This window comes from Alexandromys fortis, unplaced genomic scaffold, assembly GCF_014885135.2.
Source record: "Alexandromys fortis isolate MF-2015 unplaced genomic scaffold, M_Fortis_MF-2015_v1.1 scaffold_20, whole genome shotgun sequence".
Lineage (NCBI taxonomy): Eukaryota > Metazoa > Chordata > Mammalia > Rodentia > Cricetidae > Alexandromys > Alexandromys fortis.
Window position 1 is genome coordinate 3557249 of NW_026067903.1, and position 25242 is coordinate 3582490.

Sequence of the window (25242 nt, forward strand, 5' to 3'; positions counted from 1 at the left end):
GTAGGGCACGTGGGTATATGGGAGGTTGTGAGGTTTTGGTCGGCTGATATTTAAGCAAGGGCTCAGTGCTGCTCTTAGATCTTACGTGTATTTGCTGCTTATTTTACTATGGTGCCATTTTCAGATGATAAAAACTGCTACAAACGGTGATAATTAGAAAATGTAAACCCTAGTGCCGAGGGAAGGGTACATTGCCTCTGCAGCTGAACTGTTTCTTCAATGAGCCGAGCTCTGTTGATTAAAGTAATAGCAATTTCAGAGAGGAAGGAGGGACCACACTATCTACGGACATCTTCCCACCCGATTCATCTCCAGGAGCGTCACTTATCTGTGGGAGGTGGGAGGCAGTAGGGGCTCTCTCCCACTTGTTGATAGACCCTGGGCTGACTGATCTAGGAGTTAGTCCCACTTGGGACTTCCTTGGGAAGGCCTCCCCTGAAATCCACACTGTGTTGTTCTCAGGTCTCTCCTTGCCAAACCTTAGGAGTCTCGGGATGAGCGGAGACTGCTGTGAACCCAGGAAACATCTCAGGCTTGAACAGGTAATGGCCGTTCAGTTGCACCCAGCAACGTGTAGTAGTGAGCCTGTACCAAAAGCAACTTCAAGATGGCTGCAGTTCTGCAAGTAGGCTGGGTGAACATTCAGCTCTCGAATGTCCCTGCAAGGCTGTGGCAGTTCTAGCTGAAGCTCTGTATTGGCTACAGCTAAAAAGGACCATTTGAGAGGTCCCAAGGTTGGTTCCCAGTGAGAAGACACGCCCATAGGCTCAGGGGAATCCTAAAGGCCTTGACTCAGGCAAAGGAAACAGCCAACTAGAAACACGCTTGAGATACTTAGATTTATCTAAGTCTCAAGTCAAAGTCCTGGCCAGACATTCAAGCTCCCAGAAGACAGTACAGAAATCCCTCTGACTGTGATTCCATGAAAGAGCATCTAAATACAAAAGACGCAAACACAAAGGAAAAACATCTCTGTTCACCAATATATCTTAAAGAGAGGGAAGCGGTGAGCCACACAAAGAGGCAGTGTTTACAGGTTAGCTGTCTACAGTAAAAGGCTCCAGACTGAGGCTCAGTGTTATGTGGTATATACTCTTGGCATCTGGAAGCCTGGATGTCCTAACTGAAAGCTCCTATTGTCAAGAGACCAGGCATACCTCTTGCTCATTCCAGGATGGAGGATTTGGTGCCAAACCCTGCAGGTAGAATGACTCAAAGAAGCTAACTAGGATCTGGGTGCATACTCCCATCTTGTTATTACAAAGTCAGTCTCTCTCTCTCTGACCCCCTCCTTCATCTATGCAAAAGCTGCCATGGCCCTTTTGGATGCACAGTGTTCTCGTCCCCTGGGTTCTGGACACGGGTAACTCATGTTCTGCAGTCAATCTCTTCTATCTAGTGTCAGGTATCATCTGCTGTGTTCGGACATCTCCAGCAGGATGGGGCCTAAGAGGTGACTGAAGCAATCCTCCCTGAGAATCAGTGTCCAGACTGTGATGAGAATGCCTGCCACATGCTACGGAGAAAGTCAAAGTCCAATAGCACAGTGCCGAAATACAAGACACATGCTGCATATGGATAATGTGGTTAGTGATGGGTGGTGATGGATAATGTCCTATCATGGTTGTCCCATGAGGTTACAATGCACTGTTTACTGTACCCTTTCTGCTCAGATACACAAACACTTATATACTGTCACAGCTGCTACAGTATCCAGCACAAAAACATGCTGTATGGGCTCCAGTCCAGCAGCAATAGGGGAATCCATCACACAGCCTAGGTGTATGGCAACCACAAGCACACACTATGTTTGCACAAGGACAAGCAGCTACTAATGCAGGCATCACAAGGAACCTCCAACTATCCTTGAATACATGCTTCACACAAGAGAGCATCTACCTGGCCAATAAGCGCGTAACAAAACAGATTAGTAACAAGGAGAAAAAAGCAAACGACATCTTCATGGGGTATCTTCTCACACATGAGATTGCCAAAGGCTAAGTACCCTGACAAACACCAAATTCTGATGACTCGGAGTTTCCAGAATGCTGCCCCCTGCTGGCAGAGGCAAACTGACACAGCTTTGGGGGCAGACAAACGTCATCTAGCGAGGGTGAAAGCACAGTATCCATCCTGCAAACCAACATCCTACACAGGGTTACTTCTCTAGGGCTGTTTGCTCATGCTCACCAGGAAGCGCGAGAAAGAGGCACACAAGGAAGAACTGGAGTCCATTCTTACAAGGGGTCCTGCCCTGTAACAGAAACCAATGGCTGCTCTGGAGCTTACAAATAAGACTGAGAAGTCTTGTTATTATTATTGCTTGATTCTAAAACTCCTTCAACTTTATTATTATTAGTGTGTGTGTGTGTGTGTATGTGTGTGGTGGGGAGTGTGTGCCATAGTGGCCTACAGTGGTCAGAAGATAACTTATGGGAAATGATACTTTCTTTTAACCTTTACAAGGGAAATCTTGCTTTTAAAAATGATGTGCGTGCATTTGTGTGTGCGTGTGTGTGTACGTGTGTGTGTGTAGTGGAGGAGAGGCCATAGGCTTAAGATTCTTTGGAACTGAAGTTATGGGAGATTTTGAGTTGCCCACCAAACGTGGATGCTGGGTATTGAACTTGGATCCTCTGGGCAAAGAGATGCCTTCTCTGCCCCCAGGTTCCAGGGCTCTGCCTTAGGTCATCGAGCTTGTGTGGCAAGCACTTTGACTTGCTGGGTTTGCTCTTATGACCCCTCTTACACGAAGAAAGACAAAGGAGCGGAGCTTGAGCACCTCTGATCCAAAAGCCCCAAATCTGAAACTTTTCGATTTTCTTGGGATTCAAAAATATTATTTCGTGTGTGGGTATTTTGCCTGCATGTGTGCAATGCCCACAGAGGCCAGAAGAGGGCGTTTGATCCCCCTAGAACTGGAATCACAGAGGTTGTGAGCTGCCATGTGGGTCCTGGGAACTGAGTCCAGGTTCTCTGAGAGAGCAGCCAGTACTCTTGACTGCTGAGCCAGATCTCCACCCCCAAATCTGAAACTTTTAGAAAAATTCTACACCATGAAATGTTGCCTAGTGCATGACATGATTTTAAATACTTCCTAAAACTTTCCTCAGGCTACGAATGTCAGGTAAAGCATAGATGTGTTTTGTTTGTTTAGATTTGGGACCATTCTCAAGATAGTTCATTATATAAATATAGAGGCATACGAAAATTTATGCAAATAAACAAAAATCTTAGCAGAAGGAAGGGCAATGTCCCATACTGAAACATTTCTTGTTCCAAAAACATTTGGGGTATGAAATTCTTTCTTTCTTTCTTTCTTTCTTTCTTTCTTTCTTTCTTTCTTTCTTTCTTTCTTTTCTTCTTTTCTTTTTTTTTTTCCCTGAGACAGGGTTTCTCTGTGTAACAGCCCTGGCTCTCCTGGAACTTGCTTTGTAGACCAGGCTGCCTCCAACTCACAGAGACCCGCCTGCTTCTGCCTCCGGAGTGCTGGGATTAAAGGCGTGCGCCACTACTGCCCCACTGGGGTATGAAATTCTTAGCCTCGACTAAATTACAGCTCAGCAAACAATTCGGCATTAATAAGACTGCAAAGAAAACAAGCAAGGAGTTAGGTTGAAACTTAGGAAGACAGTTGTCTCTAGGCAGAGGTGAGACATGGTGAGAAGGCAGGAGATGGGCCCTCAATGGTCTCAGATCTATTCTAGTTCTTAATCTTGGCGACCGATGTTTTACCTGCCTGTTCATACTCAGTCATTAGTTTAAATTCTAGAGATATCACACACACATGCATACATACACACACACATGCACCCACGCACACATGCAAGTTTGGACTTGCAATACATGATCAACTTCAAGTCGCAATCACATTTGTTGGGCTCCCTGCCTTGGAGCCCTCTAATGCTGGCCTGGAGTAGGCATTTCCTGCCGGTGGGGGTGGGGGTTGTTTCCGGGAAAGTGGGTCTGCTGTTGGCCTTGATCTAGCTGCTGTGTTTCACAGCAACACAAGCCAGAGGCTGAGCCTTTCCTTTCCTGTGACTGACTTCCCTCCTGTGAACCTCGTGGGAACTTGCGCACATATTCGTGATAATCATGTATGTGGTTCTCAGTGGAGCTTTTGCCTGCAGAACTAACCCATACGAAAGTACTTTCCAGCCTCTAGACTTCCTTAATCTTATCTGATTTCTTTGAGATATCTGCAGGTTTGCCTTTCTTCTGGGACACGCCCACCTTGAGGAACTATGTGCAGGCAGTTGCTCCCATACGGCAGGCCTATTCAGGAAGCTGGTGTTTTTTTCATAAACACTCAGATACATATACCATGCTCAGGGGTGGGGACATGACTTCTGTCTTCAGAGAGCACAATGACCTAGTGCTTCAGGCAAGCACCACGTTTGCAAACAAACCAGAAATAGGAACCAGAATGGAAGCTTAAAAAAAAAAAATGAAATAAGTCTAAACAGGAACCCCAGATCATGCCTACTGTGGTTCTGCCATAGCCAGACTGTTTCCCAATTGTGCCCTTTGCATGCAGTCTGCTTCCCCAGCATTTTCTATCAAAGTCTGACATCTCAAAAGCTCCCTTTAGCCCTGGGCTTTCGGAAATGTGTTCATGCACACACACACACTCACAGGCACAGTCAGGCACACACACACACATACACACACACATACACAGACACAGGCCCAGACAGGTACATACACCCACAGACAGGTGTACACACACACACACACACACACACACACACACACGCACGCACGTGCACGTGAGCACACACACAGAGGCCCAGACAGGTACATACACACACACAGACAGGTGTACACACACACACACACACACACACCATTTCTGCTTTGGTTGCCTGTGCTCATTCTAGACACTGAGAAAGGCCAACTGTTGATGCTAACAGCACTGGAAAAAAAATTGCTTTTATCTTAAAAATCACTTTCTATTTTGGGCATGTTTTTGCTCTTTGCTTTGTTTCATTCTTTCTCTTTTTTTTTTTCCTCTGCCAAACTGAGAATGATGTTTCATCAGAAAACCACTGTCTGAGAATCTATCAGGAACATATTATCACATGAAGATGAAAGAAAACAGCCTTGAAGCAAGCTTACTCGTGGGAAGAATTCTGGTGGGCTTTTCTCTATCGTGGACGACCCTCTCATCCCAGTCACCCAGAAGATGGTGGGGTTGGACCTTGGCATGCCAGCCTGTGCTAAGCAACATGGCTGGGCTCTGCTGTCAGGAACTGTGGTCTCCTGCCCCTCGTCCTGATTGTCCCCAGCCAGCCATATCTTTTCCCAATGGCCACCTCTCCTATAGAATGATTGCCTTCCAGTTCCTCACCACTCTCACTACAATCTGGGGAACTGGCACCTTTTTTAAATGTCCTCTGGAGAGATCTGAGTAACGATGAAGCTCTGAAGCCGTTGCCCCAGTTCACACCACAGCCACACCCCGGACTGACTGCAGGACTGTGGGCCAATTCCTGGACTCCTCTGTACTGCCATGTTTTCCTATCTGTGCACGGGGGTTAATGACTGTCATGGAGTTACTGTAAGGATCAGTAAAGAGAGTGAGAGAAGGTTCCAGATGCTCTACAGATATTAATACACAGGAACTTGGTGGACAGCAAGTGCTCAATGAGTGTTCCGAATAGCGGAAAAGGCGGAAGTTCTCTGATTGAAATCATGAAGGAAAGTCACCCTCACATGGCTTCTGCAAATATTCAATACTCTATAGACGGGTCCTGGTTTCATGCCAGAAAATAAGACCCAGATGAATTCCCAAGCTGCAATCCAAATTCCTGGCCCCAGGAAGACACCAGAGCGAAATGGCAACCAGCTTGGTCTCACCATAGCGGCACCTGTCTCAGCCCCTGCTCTGCCCTCAGTGGCTGGGTCCCTGGGCTTCCTCAGCTGGAAGCTGGAAGCAATAGAGGAGTGGCTCACAGAAGAAATAGTTGAATGCTGTTGGAACGAGGGACATGTCTGTCCTTTAAAGCCCTTGCCTACCCCACTTGCAAAGAAAGACCCCAGTGAAATTTCAAGCCAGAAAAATTACTAAGTTCCCTTTGCCACATATAGCAACTGGGTCATCAGATAATCGTGAAGGCATAAAGCAGAAAAGAGCAGCCCTGTTTACCCAAACAGCTCTGGGCTCTGGCCTGCCTTCCCAGCCAGAAAGCAGGTCACACTTGACTGTTTTCAGTCGGGGCCATCACTGTGTTAGCTTTGCCATTCAAAGCAGAATAGAAGGTTCCCCCAAGAAAGGCACCTCATCTTCTCCTCTTTACCCAGCCATCCTCGGATAAGCACCAAAAAACCATGCTGAAAAAAGTGGAGGTCACTCCCCATCCATCACCACCCTCCTTACTGAGACAAAAGTCAAGGCGTGGATGCTCTTCGACATCCTTCAAGACCAAAAGGATCCTCTTTCAGCAGCTGTCCCCAAAGAGGACACCCCGTCTGCCCATCCCCCTCTGGCATCAGGAAACACTGCTGATATCTCTGATGCCATGGGAAAGGCATCCAGATACCTTTGATGCCACGGCATAGGTCCTCACCCAGAGAGATCAAAAGTACCTTCCAGACCTAAGAGACAGGGATAACGGGAGAATGCCAGTGATAGTTCTGTAGGCGAACAAAACCATCTGCACAAATGATGGGTTGGGAGAATGACTTCTGAGGAACCAATAGGCCGGGACAATGTAGAAGGAACCCTGAGCTCCCACCAGAGAGGAGCTTATCATTACAAGACAGACAGAAGTTGCTCATGAAGCAAAGTCATGCTGCCTCCTGATCTGGCATGACCAGGAAGAGGGGGACCATACTTTCCTAGTATCCTGCAGGTCTGGAATTTCCTTTAATCCAGGGCAAGCTACTACCCTGCTTGTCACATAAACTGGAGGCCTTACTTCTGAATGCGAGGGTTAGGAGTGGGGTGGCGGGTTCTGCCAGCCTGGTTAGGACCAAGAAGAGGGGATGTTCATCCCTCACCCACATGCGTCGCTCCCAGTGGAGCTGACGTCTCAGGCCACGTTCTGTGGCCATCAATAATGGCAAGGCAAGAAATGGGACGCTGGGAAAAGGCTTGAGGCTTCCTCAAGGGTGGATCCTCTTCTAGTTCGGTGCAGATCTGCAAGTGACTTCGTGTCGGGCTGTTGTTATCAAGGAGCCATCAAGAGGAGGGAGGAAGAAACCAGGAGAAAGGAAGGAAGATGAAGGGGGGGAGAAGGAACAGAAGGGCCTGCAGCCGCCTCACAGAGAAGCCTCTATCATCCATCCATCCACGGCTGCAGAGCTGTCCTCTCCTCCCAAGGCCTCCCCCACAACACTGGTCCTACGGCATCTTGTTAGAGGATTTCCGTTCCCAGGAAACATTGCTGCAGTGAAGACTCGGTGTGATGGGAGTTACAGCCTACTTGCAATCTCATACGTGTCTCCAGAGCTCCAAACCACATATCCCACAGGAGCCATCTGTCTCCCTTCCTTAATCAGCTCTCCGTTGACCAGGGACATCTGCTGTCCTCTGGGCTCCGCTAGCAGCACCGAGATACAATCACGTCAGTCCCATCCCGATGGCAGCCCGGGGCCTGATGAGATACTGGTTCCGTGCCTAAGTTTCAGGCTGATACATGCCTTCTCCTGCCCATCACCTGCCCCAGGATGTTGGGCTCAGCCTGGTTTGGTTCGGCAGAGCTCGGACACTCTTGAACTCTCCACACACCTCCTTCTCACACAGAGCTTCCCTCTACCCGTGCCACTTCTGATCATAGATCTGATTGCTTCTTCAGAGAAACATAAAAAGGTGCACGGGCCAAGGCCGCCAGAGCAGAAACTCACCGGTAAGTGCCCAAGGAGAGGCGTGATACTGTCGGAGACATAGATAATGCTGCCGTCTGTTGTCACTGCGATGATGAAGCCATCTAATGCCTGGGGGGAAAATGCAACATTTGAAAGCTTCTTAGAGATGCTTTTATGGAAGAACATGATACTGAAGCGAAGGGTCCACCTTTTATGACGCTGGCTTTGTTTCTCAATCAATCCTCAGACCGTTTCTGTGAAGGACCTCACAGCACTTTACCGCCTTACACACAGGATGGTTTTGCACACCGTTTGTCCAGCTCAGGCAAAGTGCTTGCAAAAGCACTGCAGGTTCGGTGAAAAAGTTCACCTCTTGGTATCACAAAACGAAACGCAGCCGTGGAAACTGCTTCAGCTGGTTTCATGGCAGGCACGTTACTGAGCTGAATCAGAATATCGTGTTACCACTTCACGGCATCAGCAACAGGCCACAGTCCCCAGGCCCTGCCCCTAAAGTCATTGAGTGCTCAGGAGCAAATGAACATTTCCTGCAAGATATGGAGAAAGACACCTCACAAACAGAAACGTGTGCCGGCAGGCCAAACAGGTCTCTGTGGGAAACTGAGGAATGAATTTGTGAAGGCCTGTGCAAACTTGTGTGGTTGACATAAGCCCGCCATGTCAAGGACCCTAGTGCCTCAGGACTACAGGAAAATGGCAAAGTCTTCCTTTCCTATCCAAGTGAAAACATCGATAGTGTGTGTAGAAAATGTCCAATGTGGCCCTGGCCCCCACCCTCAATGGATGTTTAAGGCCTGAAGACTGCTCCCCACCAGAGACTGCTCCTACCAAGATTAGCCAAACCCGCCTCTTTGTTCAGCTATATGCAATAACCCTGCCTCCCTGTTCAACTGCACAACACTGAGCTTCTGGGGCTGCAAATTCTACGTCAGGCAGCCCAGTCCACCCAGTCCCAGTTTTTCTGTCCACCTGTCTATCTGTGTGTCTTTTTCATTCCCTTGCAGCCCCGGTCAAGTCCATCCCTGGAGCCGTGCTGGGTACGGCAGACCTCCATCAGCATCCATGGCCACAGAAGTAGCCACCGAAGGAAGAACATTGTGATGGCGGTCGGCCGTAATCCTAGCACTTGAGTGGCTGAGGCAGGAGGATAGTGAAACTTGTTTTTAATCCCTACTGACTTCAAAAGGAATCACCTTGTTCCACCAGGCTGGGTGGGAGTGCAGACTATATAACTAACTCATCTGGACATAAGTATTTCCAAATATCTAAAAATTCCATGTACGTAGAAGCGTCTATACCGTCTGCTAGGCACCTTGTTTTGGCCATTAGAAAATGAACATGAACTGTGCTCTTTCACAGGGTAGGGCCAGTCTCTTGAGATTGAGTGTTTTAGATTTATTAAAATCTGACCATGAATATTTATAATGCTTTCATAAGACACAAAGTCAATTTAATTTCTAAGACTCAATCTATGCAATTCAGCAAAGAAGGGGTCACGCTGGCATCTGGCTATCTGGGGAACCTGGTGAACCAACAGCCAGAGCGAATGAAAACAAGGCCCACTTCACCAGAGAGTCAGTCTTTGAGGGAATGGCACACAGGCTCAGGTGGACATCCACGGGAAGCCTGCCACTGCTGGTACACCAGCCATGTCTTTGAAATACTGTCTTCTCCAAATCTGGGAACGTTTTTGCTTTGTGGGAGGAGGCGGAATGTTTCCTTAGAAGGAGTTGGGAACATTCTGGATGCCTTTCCCTAGATCCTCCTAGAGTGCCGCTGGGAACCTAGCCCCATGAAAAGGATTGTGAAGTCAGGAGGGTGTGCCTGAGTGTGCGAGAGCAAGGAACAGAGAAGGGCACTAACTGTGGACGTGGTTTGTGGTTTCCTTTGTAGCTTTCAGAACTCTTCCTTCATTTTGTACTTAGTGTTTTAAGTACGATACGCCCTGGGAATTTCTTTCTTGGTCTTATTTATTTATTTTTTTTAAATTTGGGGCTCTGTGGACTTCTTGTATCTGCATGGGTGTGTCTTCTCTTAGTTTGGGAAAGTTTTCTTTTATGATCTTGTTGAAGATCTAGTCTATCATTGACTTCTCCCTTATCTATGCCTATAATTCAAAGGTTTGGTTTTTCAAGGTGTCCCACGTTTCCAGTGTGTTCCTCCTCCTATGTTTTAACTTCCTTCCCTGTTGTTTGCTTGTGTGTTCTAATTCCCCTATCTTCAAGTTCTGATATTCCATCTTCTCTTTGATCTGTTCTACTTGGAAGGCTTTCCCATGAGTTTCTTACTGAGTTTTCCAATTCCATCTTGATTTCTGCCTTAGCTCTCTCCCATGTTTCTCTTTATTGAATTCCATTTTAAAATCCTGGATTGTCTTCATCATTCCGAAATTCAGCCTTGAGTTTGGGTTTTCATGGGCATTGCTTGGGTTATTCTAAGTTGACTGAACTGTTTTTATTTTTTTCCCCTCTGTGTGTGTGTCTTTAAACATCTTGAATTCTCCGATGACGCTTATGAATGATCTTTCATGTTCTCTGTCCTGTCCTGAGTTACCACCCAGGTAGCATAGGACTAGTGGGTTTGGGGTGGTGCACACTGTCTTGATCTGTCATATTGTTTGTGTTTCTGTAATGAGACCTGAGTATGCTAATTTCTTTTGTTGATTGCGGGTCTGATGTGGCCATAGCGGAACGGCCCTGAGGCTGGATATGGTGTAAGTGGGATGAAGTCAGGTGAACACAGGGGGCTGGGCTGGCATGCAGGATGTGAGTCATGTGACCACATCTTCAGCCCCTCATTTGTTTTCTTGATGCTAGCCATTCTGAGTAGGGAGAGGCAGAACCTTAATTTTAATTTACATTTCCTGATGGCTAAGGATGTTGAAGACCTTTGCGAATATTTATCTACCAGTTATGTTTCTTCTTTTGAAAACTGTTGCGTTCACTGGCCCATTTTATTGATGGAATTTATTTATTTATTTTTTCTTTGGTGTTTGATTTTTGTAGTTCTTTACATATTCTAAATGTTAACCCCCTGTCTAGGGGATACCTTGTGCAAGATTTTCCCCCTACCCTGTAAGTTTTTTGTTTACTTTGCTGATAGCTTCTTTGGTTGTATAGAAGCTTTTTAATTTCATGCTGGTTCATTGTCTTATCAATTCTTGAGGTTGGGTTTTTTTTTTTCTTTTTTCAGGAATTCTTTCCTCTGCCTCTTTTGTGAAGCAGTTTCAGCATTTTGGGTCTTATGAGAAGGTTCTTGATCCATTTTGAGTTGATTTTTGTAACACACAACTCTTAAAGGAGCTGCATCCTTTGGATACATCCGTGGACCTCTACCTTGAGGTGTCTGGCCATGTTTGGGGTTGTTGTTACTGGAGGTTGACAGCAGTCTCTAGCATAGAGAGGCAGGGGGTGATGTAAAACATCCCATAATACACAGGGCATCAAAGAATAATCAGGCACAAAACACCAGTCACATGGAAGCCAAGACCCTCTGGGTTAGACTTGGGAGTGATGGTGAGAAAAAGCAAAGCCAAGTAACTTTAACCTCTCCTCCATTATTCTCCTAAATGGTTTTTCCTTTCAAATTCAAATTTGTTTCATCAATGCAAGTTCAACTCAGTGGTTTCTTTTGGGGGTGGTGCTTTGAGGTTGGACCTAGAGTGTCAGGTGTGGGAGGTAAGCTCTATCACTGAGATTCAGTTCCAGCCCTTAATTAGATTTATTCAAATTGATATATAAAATATAAATAAATAAATAAATAAATAAATAAAGTTGGACCTACCCATGGGGTGCCATGGGATATTTGTTATGTGTGTAGATAGTATGTTTAAGTCAGTTTAAGAGGTATCTGCCTCTAAAATCTTGACCATCTCTTCATGGTGAAGACATTTAAAATAGTTTCATCTACCTTCTGTAAGTCACAACACACTATTGTACTTACAGCTGCCCTGTAGTGCTACAGTACCCCAGAACTTCTTGTTTCGAGCTGACTGTAAATCAGAGCCTATTCGTTAGTCTTGTCTCATCCCACACCCCTCGTCTCTCCAGCCTATGTTAGACCCCATTTTTCTCCAGGCTCTCTGTGGTCTGTAGGTGAAGGTTTCTAAGGTATGGGGGCATTCTTGTCAACTGGACCTTTCTGGAAATAGATGGGAAGCCTGGGGAAAGTAGTTGAACAAGTAATTTTTTTTTCTATTTATTTTTTTGTACAGTGAGCCCCTGTCCTTCTTGGGCCTGTCGGGCACATGGGCATTACAAAGCTGAGTGTACTCACAGATGTGAGATGACCACCAGCTCACTGGCCTTATACACAAAGTATGTAAGACCCACATTGAGTCTCTATGTGAACAATTCTTGCCATTTGCCATGGCTCTGGAAATCCCACAGCCACACTTGGTGTGGTACAACAGAACCACAACGTGCCCCTATTCATGGAAGGGGGATTTCCACAGGTCCTGGAGGCTTAGCCACTCCGCATATTACAGAGAGATAAAATTATCTACAGACTCCTGATTCTGGTAGAACAGTCTTTGCATTCTCTGGGGCAGTGCATGGGCTAAGAGAAAGAACTGCTAAAACTTTCCTGAAAAACCTTGAATTCTCCAAACCTTGGCCAGCAAGAAATTCTCTCCTTTACAGGCTTGAGAGATGTCTCAGTAGGTAAAGCACTTGTTTTTGCAGAGGACATGGGCTTGGTGCCCAGCACTTAGATGGTGGCTTTGAGACAGCCCGTAACCCCAGTTCTAAGGTATCCAGGGTCCTTTTCTGACATCTCTGAACACCAGGCACCCATGCTATGTCTATACAAACATGTAGGTCAAAAACTTACACACATAAAAATAAAAGAGATATATCCAAAAGGGGTGGGAAAGAAAGACAGAAAAGAAAAAAAAAAAGGAAATTTCCATCTTTTTGAATCATTTCTCCGAGTGCTTTGGCCACATTCTTACACTCTACCAGAGATGCTGGGCTCTAACTGGGCCATTTTTTGTTCTTTTGTACTTCACAACAGTGTGAGTCTTGAAATCTGGTACTATGCCCCTTTGACAGATGGTAGGAAGAAAGAAAGATGATGGAGGAAGGTCATTGAGCAATAAAGAAACTGCTTGGCTGGCCTCATAGGTTAAAGCATTGGTGGGAGGAGTAAACAGAATAGAATTCTGGGCGGAAGAGGAAGTGAGGTCAAACTCTGCTCTGCTCCCTGAGAGACTCGACAGCTCTGCTCTCTGGAGCAGAGACGCCATGCTCAGCTCTCCTGGGTAGACTCGACAGCTCTGCTCTCTGGAGCAGAGACGCCATGCTCTGCTCTCCCGATAGCTCTGCTCTCTGAGGCACACGTGATGAAGCTCCGACCCAACATGGACATAGGTTAGAATCTTCCCAGTAAGCACACCTTGGGGTGCTTACACACATCATTAGAAATGGGCTAGTCCAGGTGCGAGATTTAGCATGTAAGGGCTAGAGTTCATGGGGCCAAGAGGTGTTTAAATGAATACAGTTTGTGTGTTGTTATTTCGGGCATAAGCTAGCAAGCGGCCAGGGTGTTGGGGACGTAGCCCTGCCGCTCTTATTTCAACAGAAAGATTCATGCTTGGAGACACTAGAGATTCCCTAGGGGCATATGTGTTCCCAGCCAGGTTGGGTCCCCATGGAAGTAGACAGAATCTCCTGGCTAGGAAAGACATGCTCTCTGAAAGAGGGGGATGTGCCATAGGGATGGGACAAACCCTAGGAAAAAGTTGTTCCGTGGAAACTCATGAATCACCTGAAGGGGCACATTACGGCGTTCGGACCATCAGGGAGGAGAAATCAGATGGTTCTGCTGAGTCAGTCCCAGATCTGTGTCTACTGAAGGGCAACAGGCTGGAAAAGAAGCTCAACTTAGCTAGACACCTGCACTAGGTGGTAGACATCTAACTCAGATCTGCCTTCTGCAGACCAGGGCTGGGGAGACATCTAACTCAGAACTGCCTTCCGTGGACCAGGGCTGGGTAACATTCAACTCAAAGCTGCCTTCTCCATGGACCAGGGCTGGGTAACATTCAACTCAGAGCTGCCTTCTCCATGGACCAGGGCGGGCAGGGATGAATGCAGACCCAAGTCATGCATCTAGTCTTCCTCTCTATCTGCTTCAAGGACTCTCATCTGAGAGCAGCTGCATAAGGGCATTAATATTATCCACATTAATCCAAAATCTTTTTCTAGAAATGCTAGTTCTGATGGTTAGACCTTCCTTCCCGACATGAATTTATCAACAATTTTAAAACTTCACAGAAGCTTTGTTCTGTGAACTTCTTTGGACACTTTGAAACTCACTGGATAAAACAAAAAGGTTGTGTTAACGGGCTCTTAAAAAGTGGCTGATTCCGGAGGGCTATATGTTTTTTAACTTCTTTTCCGTAGGAATTAAGAGATAAATCAATTCCTGTAAAGCGGCATAATGATGCATCACATTAACATTCTATTTCACAAGCTGCTTTAAATTTAACATACTTAAAATACATTGCTTCTGCGGAAAGTTCTGTATTTTCTTTAAATATAGTTCCCATGCAGAGTTAAGTAGCTTTCATTTGCTGCAAATGTTCATTAATGCATTTATGTTTCATAATATTTGGACATCTTTATTCTGGCATTTTCTTATTCCGGTACTTTCTGTTTTCCGCATAGATAATCTATGGAAATTGAAGTTTACATCAGTGTTATATAGGCACAGGGAGGAGCTAGAGACGGACTTATCCTAACAAGCCACCCTCCGAAGCCTCAGCTGGGAGCCATTCACGGTCATTGGGCCTAGGTGGAACTTCCCTCTGCTGGACTTTTCTGTCCCACGTCTCAGTCAAGTCCCATCTGGTTCTGTCCGTCTGATGGCCTTTGGCATGCACCTCCAAGGTCCCCAAGTCAGAAGTCAGTATCTGCCGGTGCTTTGTAGAGGCGTGATCAGTCCTGAGGACTTTAAGCCTTACGTGACGATTTCAAGGAAGCTGTTGGAGGTTATTACTTCAGCAGCAGCAGGCCATCAGCCTCAACTTGGGACACTCAGTGACTGGACCAGACGAAGGAGCATAGTCATGTTATATAAAGAGCTCATGGTTTGGGTGGGAGGCACAGGTCACCGCGATTGACATCCACATAAATGTTGATGTACTATGAGCCCAGGCTTAAAACATACTTTTCAAAGACTTGTTTGCCAATGTGTGTGTCCACTAAGGAGGAAATTACAACCTTGTCATTCTGCAGAGGGGCTTCTGTCTGTCACGATCTTCTATTCCTCTTCACGCTGTCTTCTTCCGCTGCTCACTCCTGGTTCATGCTCTATGCCCCTTTTTTGGAGACAACAAAGAGGGCCTGCCCTACAGTCAGTGAGGCCACAGGTAGCACCCCACCACTTCCAGTTTGGGAACGCTTGCTTAGGTGGCCCAACTCAGTAGCCAAAGCATAAACAATAGCAGGCAGAGTCCCGGCAGTATCTCTTCCAAAGCTTATTTCCAAGGCCTTGAGCCGGCATTTCTTCAGGCCTAAGAACTAACAGGAATCAGCAGCTGCATTTTAATTTCTAACTTACTAAACTCTTTAACCTATCAAGGACATGTATATGTGAATATATATGAATGTCTGTATGTGACGGTATATGTATGGGCAAGCACATGCGTGTGAGAGCTCGGGTGAGTACATATATGTGAATACATATTCATGTGCATGTGTATGAATATAGATTCATATATGTGTGAGTGCATATTACATGTGTGTGAGTGCGTGTGCATGTATGTGAATATACGTGCACAGCAGAGATTAGCCTTGGGCATCATTCTTCAGGGGCCTTTCGCTTTGATTCTTTTGATTGAGACAGGGTTTCTCTTTTGTCCTGGGGCTCACCATGTAGACTAGGTTGGCTGGCTAGGCAGCCAGTCCTACAGATCTGCCTGTCTCCACCTCTCAAATGCTGGAATCAGAATGTATGCATTTTTAAAAACGTGGCTTCTGAGGACCAAAATCAAGTCCTCGTGCCTATGAGGCAAGAGCTTTACTGACTGAGCTATTTCCTTGCTTTTTGTTTCTTTGCTCATTTGTTTTTGCTGTGGTGGTGGTTATCGTTACTGTTTTCTGACAAAGGCTTCGGGTATGTGTATCTCAGGTTGGTCTCAAACTTGCAAAGAAACAGAGTATGGCCTCGAACTTCTGACTCTTCAGCCTCCGCCTCTAGAGTGCTGAGATAAAAGGCGTGTGCCACCACAAAACTTTGTGTCCATTCTGTAAGTGTCCCCCAATTCATTCCCCATTCTACCCCCACCTTTAGTAAGCTGACTTGAAAGTACACTTTACCTCCAACATCAGCTGGGTGAATTCTTCGTTACTGAGGAACGAAGGCTTCCAGTCTTGCTGAACGTCACAGATTTCCGTTTGGGCTGAGACTTCTAAAACAAAAAAAATCAAGAAAAGAAATGCATACATAAGCCTTCACATTCAAGGCACCTCGAATTCCGAATTAATAAACAAAGCACATGTCTCTCCTATGTTATTTTGTGTAAATTTTTAATTAAAGAAAGCCATGGGCAGATGCTAGCCTTGGTTTCCAAACTCTGAGGACTGTGGATATAACGGGCTGAAAAACACTTCTGATGGTGTCACAGCCTTTAACGACACCATGGAGGAGAGAATATCCCATTGTGAGCACAGGTAGAGCACAGAGCGCCCGCCACCGCCATGACCTTGACTCTTCTGTGACAAAGCTGGAGCAGCTAGGATTAGGCAGCCGGCCCCCTCAAGGGAAGGAACAAAGACTGACGTGGTGGTATCTTGTCAAGTTACTTATCCATGGTCAAAGCAGAGAATAAACACTTCTGAAATCTAGGATTATCAAAATCCAAGGGCCAGGGGTAGAGCTCACCGGCTAGAGAGTGTGCTTCCCACGTGTGTGTGGTCCTGGATTCTGTTCCCAGCACTTAAAAACAAATTCCAGAAACACCACAGGCTTACAGTAAATAAGCCCACTGTATCACGTAGGACAGAACTCATTTCTCACCCTCTCCATCATTACTGAGCAACAGTTCGTTAGAGAGACACTCATTATCAGCTGGGCCTCTGTGGGGTGCAGGCCTCACGCGTGCTAGGGAGGCACCTGACTCACAGCTCCTGGCCTCCGCCCACGGAGCTGCTTTCAGGATCTGAGTTTAAGGTTCTCAAAACTCTTTTTGTTGTTATTACTCTAATCTATTCTCTGTCACGATGGTGACCTGGTGGCCTGGTTCAAACTTGTCAATTGGATTCTCACTGGCCCAGGTAGGACACTTTAAACACCCTAGCTTTTTCTACACTTAAATTTTGTTCTATTATTAAATTAACCTCGATATTACCACGGACACTATAAACTATTTGGCTTTCCTTATTTATCCTCTATCTTAAACCAACATTTCCACCACTCACGTCAAGACCAATGCAAATGTAAAACAATACCGCTTACCCCGCGCGGGGAATAAAACTAACCCGTGGGATGACTTCCTGCAGAAAGCGGATTGTGCAGGCAGAGAACCCGCCCGTTGTACACAGGGAAGATTTCACGGTTGTTTTCCTTAGCACCCTTTACGTGCTGAGCGCTAAATCCAGAACCTCACACATGCCAGGCACACATGCCGATGAGCAACACCCAACACCTGCACCCATGATCTTGGCAATCTCTCCCCCATGGAGAGGGAGTTGAGGCCTCTCTCTGAATGAGTCTCAATGGATTCACTAGTTACTCATGGAGAAAGAGGGTGGGAAGTGCCAAGTTGCGAATGAGACTAGACCTTGACTCATTCCGCCCATCCCCAGTGTCCCTGTGAGAAGCAAGGTCTCCTGGGAAGTTTTCTCCCTCCTTAAATGCCTGCAAGAACATGTTGCTGTCGTTGTTAGACAAACTTGGGCTGTCCTTCATGTATCGCTGTCTTAGGATTTCTGTTGCTGCAATGAAACACCATGACCAAAAAGCAAGTTGGGAGGAAAGGGCTTATTTGGCTTACACGTCCATATTACTGTCCGTTACTGAAGGAACTCAGGACAGGAACTCAAGCAGAGCAGGCACCTGGAGGCAGGAACTTAGGCAGAAGCCATGGAGGGGCGCTGCTTACTGTCTTGATTCCCATGGCTTGCTCAGTCTGCTTTCTTATAGAACCCAGGACCAGTGCAGGGACAACTCCATGAGTTGAGTCTTCCCCACCAGTCACCAATTAAGAAAATGCCTCCAGCCGGGCGGTGGTGGCACACGCCTTTAATCCCAGCACTCGGGAGGCAGAGGCAGGAGGATCTCTGTGAGTTCGAGACCAGCCTGCTCTACAGAGCTAGTTCCAGGACAGGCTCCAAAGCCACAGAGAAACCCTGTCTCGAAAAACAAAAACAAACAAACAAACAAAAAAATAAAAGAAAATGCCTCCAATCAGATTTTAGGGAGGTGTTTTCTCAATTGAGTTTTCTCCTTTGAGATAACTCTAGCTTAGGCAAGTTGACATAAGACTAGTCAGCACAGAGGTCTTAAGAGCTTGCAGAAGGACTTCAAAGAGACTTTGTTAACTGAGCACAGGAGGAGATCTGGAAGAGACCATGTGGGCTGTGAGGCCGTCCATTCACATCCACGCCAAGGGCTGCCCCACAGTGCTAGGCTGCACGATACACATAGCGAAATGCACTCTGGGAAGCAGAGAGAGGGTGCTACACAAAGCTAGGCTAGGAGGTCATCTTGGGACTGTCAAGTTGATGCAACGGAGTGAGGCAGAACTTCCAGGGCTTGACACAAATCATTGCTATAGCCTAATCCCTCAGAAAAGGCAGATTGAGCATGCTGTAAGGAGCAAACCAGCAAGTAGCAACCCTTCATGGCCTCTACATCAGTTCCTGCCTCCAGGTTCCTGCTTTGAGTTCCTGTCCTGACTTCCTTCAGTGATGAACAGTTGATATGGAAGTGTAAGCCAAATAAACCCTTTCCTCCCCAACTTGCTTTTTGGTCATGGTGTTTCATCTCAGCAATAGAAACTCTAACTAAGGCATTCGGTAGGGTTCTTGCCTTGCAAGCACAGATACCTGAGTTTTATCCTCAAAATTCACAAAAACATTTGAGCATGGTGGTGTGTATTTGTGAGCTCAGCCCTGAGGTGGAAGGGTCAGGCATAGGCAGATCCTCAGGGCTTGTTGGTTAGCCTTCCTAGCTTACTTCAGACCAGTGAGGAACCCTGTATCCAAAAAAAGGTGGAAAGCACCTGAATAACGAGACTCAAGATTGTCCTTTGGTATCTACATGATGCACACACACACATATGTGCATCTACCTGCACACATATGCATCATATGCACAAGTGCATACATGGACAAATTAGCACTCTTTCCTTGAACTGGCACCAGCAGGCTCCAAGCATACTGCTGGGGAGCTACCCCAAGGTTCTGGTTATCTTATCCATGGAGTGGATTTTTCTCAAAGTTCCTTGGGTGATTCTCATGGGCAGCCAAGGTTGAGAAGCAATTATCCGAGAGGGTATACTAACACACACGACTACAGTGCAGCTATGATGGACGATTCTCCAGGAGCCCTGGGCATTACACCTTGTAGAGAACAGTAGAAGGGGACTTAAGGACAGGGCTCTGTAAGGCAGGCTGCTGGGTTTAAAGACCGCATCTTCCTGGCTGTCTGACTCAGGGAAGTTAACCTCTTATACATCAATGGCTTCTCCTTTGCCACGAGACTTTGCATAAAGTACGGTTGTAAAGTTTAGAGGCACTGAAGGGAAACTGGCTCTCTGGGAGCCCTGAGTTAACACAGAAGGAAAGCCACCATTCCACTGTCGCCTGGACCTGTGGAGATCATGTGTACATGGAAAGTGACTGTATTGCCTTTTCACCTTAAGCCACAGTCTGGTGCAAGCACCCCATTTCCGTGTGAAATTTACCATGGATCTCCCTCCCCTTATTCTGAATGGGGAATCTCAGAAACATGTGATTCTGCATAACTCTTGACTGCACACAGATAGTCCTGCAGACAGGTCTTGCCTCACGAAAAGGTGAGCCTGGAGAGGCTCTCCTGGTGTCAGGAAGCTCACCGCTGCTGATCTGGCCTGTCTGGGGTCCAGAGGAGGGAATCTGGTAACTCTGCAGTGGACAGAGAGCGGCATAAATGTCACGCCGATGAACTTGATCCCAGCTGTCCTATTTAACAGCTGTCCTGCTTCTCCGTGGCACTGACCTAGTTCAAGTAATTTGTACAAAATATCTTGGCAATCAAGCCAACCTGCTATTTCACTTGGCTACAATGTTACTTAGGAAATAGAAGTATTCTGATGAAACTATCAGGGTGATAAAACTGTTCCCATTCAGCTTGTGTGGTCTTCCCCCGACTTTGAACAAAAGTAATTAACACATTCTTTACTCTCTCTTACAGCAACTCCAAGATAAAGGGCAGCCTGTCACGGCTGTCAACGATGGTAACAAGAATACACAATTCCCAAGGAAATAATGAGAGAATGACATGTAAAGGACACTCTCCCATGTCCCAGCACTACTTCCTGCGGTGATCCCATCTTGTCTAAGACACGTCCAGAGGAAAGCAGGGGCAGATGTGAAGCTCAGGATGTAATCATGTCGTCTGTGATTTGGACTTTCCCTGATTTTATTTTGTTTGGTATCACAGGCCAAAAGATGTTTTTTATTTCCAGGCTTGTGAGTGGCTCCTGATTCCTCTCAACTATTCTCTGACCTTTTTCTTATTTATTTTCATCATTGTGGCTTTGGATACCGTTCAAAGTGAGTGGCAGAATTGGTGCGATCAAGCATAAAGGGGTAAGAGCACCGAGGGAGGATGATCTGAGAGAGACACGTGTTCCAGGATGGCATCGCGTGGTAACATCACGTGACAGGACAGTCTCTGCCAATGACAGGGGGAGGGGAGTATGAATGGACTTTGTGATTCCAACTAAGATCCCAAAAGGGCAAAAATGGCTTCAAGTGTGGAGGCAGAACAAATGTCACACGTGGGGAAAGATGTCCCATTAGGGGCAGGTACTGGGGGAGTTTCAAGGGTTTATGACAAAAAGGCAGACACATGGTGAATGCCACCTGTGCAGGCTGTGGGCCACCTGTGAGGCTGCTCTCAAGTCTCCCCTCAGGATGATAAAGTCTTTTGTAGTGTGACTGTCTTCTCCCCAACTGGACATAGAACTTTTTTTTTTTTTGGCGAGTCCAGAGCCTTTGGAGGGGAGCTCAGGGGTGATGACCCTGTGATAACAGGAAGAGGGCTGCCCTGCCTGACACACTCATCACCCGTGGGAAGGGCAAGGGGGAATAGATATAGCAAGAAGTGCGACCTTTACCGTTGTGTTTCTGCAAGAATCCGATGACCTTCTCCAGCACGGTCGTCTTGTCCATTTTCCGCGTGTTGCCCGGGAGCATGGAGCTGAGCTCTTTGATGAGAACATTGAATTGGTCCCGGCGCTTCTTCTCAGACTTGTTTCTAGAGGCTCTGGAAATGCACAAAACACAGGTAACTAGAACGTTCCACTCCACGAAGGCTCTGTTCTGCTAACGGGTGCCTCCTCTCTCAGAGCGCGTTCTGCAGAGAGCACCCGACTGAAAAGACTCCCATGGAGGTGATGTTGGCCACAGCTCAGAGCTGAGTAATGGGGCCAGAAACATGTTTTGCTAGACTTTTGGCCACAAAGAGAGACGGCATTAATAATAAGCAAGTTCTGACTCACATACAAAACCTTACATGGCTTAGCTCCACTGACAGATAGATACAGCCTCCCAACTTCATAGAGCTTTAAGCTCCAGGAAGCAAATTGCATGCTGTTTACCAGGATCAACTCCGAGAGCCCCTGGTGAGGCTCCAATCCTATTTCCTCTAGCCCAGAGCACCCAGCGTCATGCCAAGTCATGAGGTGTGGCTGGGTTTTCTGGCTGTACCACTCATGCACATGTCCTGGCCCGTGCCCCAAGAACCACCATCCTGTTGGAGGGGTAAAGCTGTCTCGGCACAGCCTGTGAGCCATGCAGATCCAGGGTGATGTATGACAGACACTGCGGTCCTGTTTGTCAAGTGGTTGGTGAGCCGTGGAAAATAGAACACTCGCTCTTCAGCCTGCTATGGAAGAAGCTCAGACGGATGTTCCTAAGTCAAAGAAACTGGGATGCTAAAGCCAGATACTGTATGACTCCAACTGTACGAACTTCTGGAAAAGGTGAAATGCCAGAGGTGGTAGAGTAACCCTGGCTCACCAAGGCTCACGGTGAGGGATGTCTGGGCACAGCACAGAGGGTTTGGGGGGCAGTGACACAGCTGTGTCTGATACCACCACGGCAGGCATATGGCACCATACTTCTGCAAACATACTAGAACATGCAGCACCAAGAAGGACCCCTAGTGTAAACCATAGGAGATAGAGGCATGCCAAGGGGTGTCACCAACTGTGACAGGTACGCCTACCACTCATCCGGAGGGCGTGGACAGCAAGGAAATTCATGTGGATGTAGGACAAGGACTATATAAGAAACCTCTATCCTTCCTATCCATTTTCTTCTGTGGTTGTTGGTCTACAAGATGAAGTCTGCTTTCAAAAGGACATTCTACACTGGGTGTCTGTAGAAGAGATGAAAGCAAGGCTACCCAGGCTGAGGGCCTCTGAGGAACCCCAGGCTTTGAGGGATTTAGAACAGGGAATCTGGGCTTGGGGCTGTCCTAACAAGAGGAATAAGGAACACGTGGTAGAGGGACTCCCTCCCCTCAAAGCTTAGGAAGCAGCCCCTATAGTGGAGTCTTGAGCCTCAATGACACACAATCAGCTTATGGCACTAGAGAGACGGCTCAGCAATTCAGAGCGCTGGTTTTTTTTTTTCTTCCAAAGGATCCAGGTTTGATTCCCAGCACCTATATGGTAACTCACAACCAGCTGTAACACCTCCAGTTTCAGGAGATCTGATATCCTCTCCTGGCCTCTGTGGGCACCAGGCACAAAAGTAGTACACAGATATATATGCACACAAAAGGCCATGCACACTAAAAATGAATAAATAAAAGAATTTAACTGATTCTGAGGTAATCCACGGCTGGGAAAGCTGCCCTACCCCTCCCAAGTATACCCAAGATGAAATTTTAACAGAGAGCCAGCTCACTGATGGAAATGGAAACCCCTACATGTGGTCTGCCTACTGGTCCATGTACTTCAGGATCTGAGGGTCACAGTTCCTAGGGGAGTTAATCCTGTTATCAGGAGGCTATTGGCGAATTATGGTTAGGACAGAAAATTTTGGTGGGTAGTGGCTTCCCTCTCTTGGGGCAGGTATTAACACCTACAGGTATTAGTACCAAAGAGCCCACCGAAACATAAGAACACACCTCAAATACCCTTTCCCCGGATGCCACCATAGTTTAGCCACTTTGTTTGCCTCAAACATCCACATCATTTCAAAAACACAGACACAGTCCGGTTCCCCTGATTCTGTCTCAGGCGGGGCTATTTCCTGACCACATCTTAGCAACTCTCCAAAGCTCAACTCAAGTGCGTGATCTCCAGGCTTTTCTAAGGGGTTCTTTCTTCCTCTGATGTTTCCTTCCTTCTTGCCTGGTCTTGGTTTGGGGATTAAGGGATTTCTGCAAAGGTCTCATTTCTGACCAAGCCACTGTCCTCTTGTCACAGATCAGTGGCCAGCGGAGGCTCTTCATTGCTCAGGGTAAAAGGCCCAGTGTTCAAATGCACGAGACAGAAGAAAGAGACGCTTTCACTTGCTGAGTGAATATGTATTATAAATCATTTTTAGCCTAGATTTTAAAGAGTGACACTCAACCTCCTCAGCCAAAAAAAGCTCTGCTCTTGTCCTAGTTTGCCCGTTATAAATTATTTGTGAGCTGATAACACCCAGCTCATTACTGCTCCGCTCTCATCTTCAATGGGCGTAATGACGGCGAACACGGCCTGGCGGAGAATCCGATGGAGGCTCTTATCGTTAGTGACAGGGGCACAAGCTTGTTTCCCTTGGCCTCCGCCTGGGATGCACCGCGGTGCACCCTGGAAATCGGTCAATGTCAGCTGGATCTGCAGCTCGGAGGCAAGAGGAAGCCAAGAGCCCTGGGATGACCTTGTTTCCAGTAATGAGCACTGCTTAGACTGAGGATCTGGGACAACAGGTTGGATGACACTGGGACACTTGGCCTCTGGGATTTTTGAAAACATTATCTGCATGCCACGAAATGCGTCCATGTAAAGCACGCGGTTTAATGAGTCTTTGTAATTGCTGACTGCCACCAACACGAGAGAGACAACCGCTTCTTCTCAAGGGATTTTCCCCCCAGCTTCTTCTTTTTGTTTTTCCCCAACTGCAGCCGCTTAGTTTTGCATTTTGTGTTAATGGAATCCTAAGTCTTGGGCCTTCGTTTAGCATACCTTTTGGGACTCCTGCACATGGCTGCACAGACCGACAGCTCTATTTCTACTCTCTAGTATTGCTTTGTGTAGATATGCCATGCTTGGCGGGGTATCATGAACTGGGAGTGTGAAGGTAGCTCTGTGAGGGAAAGACACTTGCTGCCAAGCCCGGTTACCTGAGTTTGATCCTCAGGACCCACATGGTAAAATGGGAGAGGTGACTCCTAAAAGTTGTCCCCTGACCTCCACACATGTGCATACCCAATACATACACCATAAAAAAAGATGCTGTCATTGCTTTGCTTTTTTTTTTAGCTGCTGAGTAATACTCCGTTGTGTAAATGTACCATATTTTCTTTATCCGTTCTTTGGTTGAGGGGCGTCTATGTTATTTCCAGGTTCTGGTTATTTTGAATAACACTGCTATGAACATAGTTGAGCAAGTATTCTTGTGGTATGATTGAGCATCATTTGGGTATATGCCCAAGAGTGGTATTGTTGGGTCTTGAGGTAGATTGATTCCCAGTTTTCTGAGAAATTGCCATACTGAATCCAAAGTGGCTATACAAGTTTGCACTCCCACCAGCAGTGATATAAAAATAAACGTAGCAACAATAATAAAAGAAAACTAGGCAGGCATAGTAGTACGCACCTATAATCCCAGTACTCAGGACGCTGGAATTAGACGACCATGAGTTTCAGGCTGGCCTGGGGTTCATAGCAAGAAGCTATCTCAAAACACCAAACAAAACGAATTAACCCTAAACGAACAAACAGGACTGGAGAGACGGCTTAGTGGGCAAAGAACTGGCTATACAAGTGTGAGGACTGGGGTTGAATCCCCAGCTCCGCATCAGACCTGGAAGGCTTGACAGTGTCTCTATAAGCCCAGACTCAGGAGGTGGAGACAGGGGATCCTTGGAACAAGAGGGCTAGTGGAGTAGCCTATTGACAGGCTCTGAGTTCAAGTGAGAGATTCTGACTCAATAATAGGGTGAAGAGTAATCAAGGAAGGCACCTAATATCAACCTCTGGCC

At 46.7% G+C, this 25242-nt stretch overlaps 1 protein-coding gene across 4 annotated transcripts in view; it reads right to left on the bottom strand.

Moving 5' to 3' along the window:
• The window catches only part of Npas2 (neuronal PAS domain protein 2), a 185840-nt gene that overhangs the window by 63298 nt on the left and 97300 nt on the right, over positions 1-25242 (bottom strand). For 3 of the 4 annotated variants that reach the window (XM_050134744.1, XM_050134746.1, XM_050134747.1), the window contains 3 exons: positions 21152-21306; positions 16152-16243; positions 7849-7938 (listed from right to left, as the gene is read on the bottom strand). In XM_050134744.1, the coding sequence (XP_049990701.1) occupies positions 7849-7938; positions 16152-16243; positions 21152-21306 (337 nt within the window). The remainder of the gene's footprint in view (positions 1-7848; positions 7939-16151; positions 16244-21151; positions 21307-25242) is intronic. The other variant, XM_050134745.1, reaches the window with a different exon arrangement.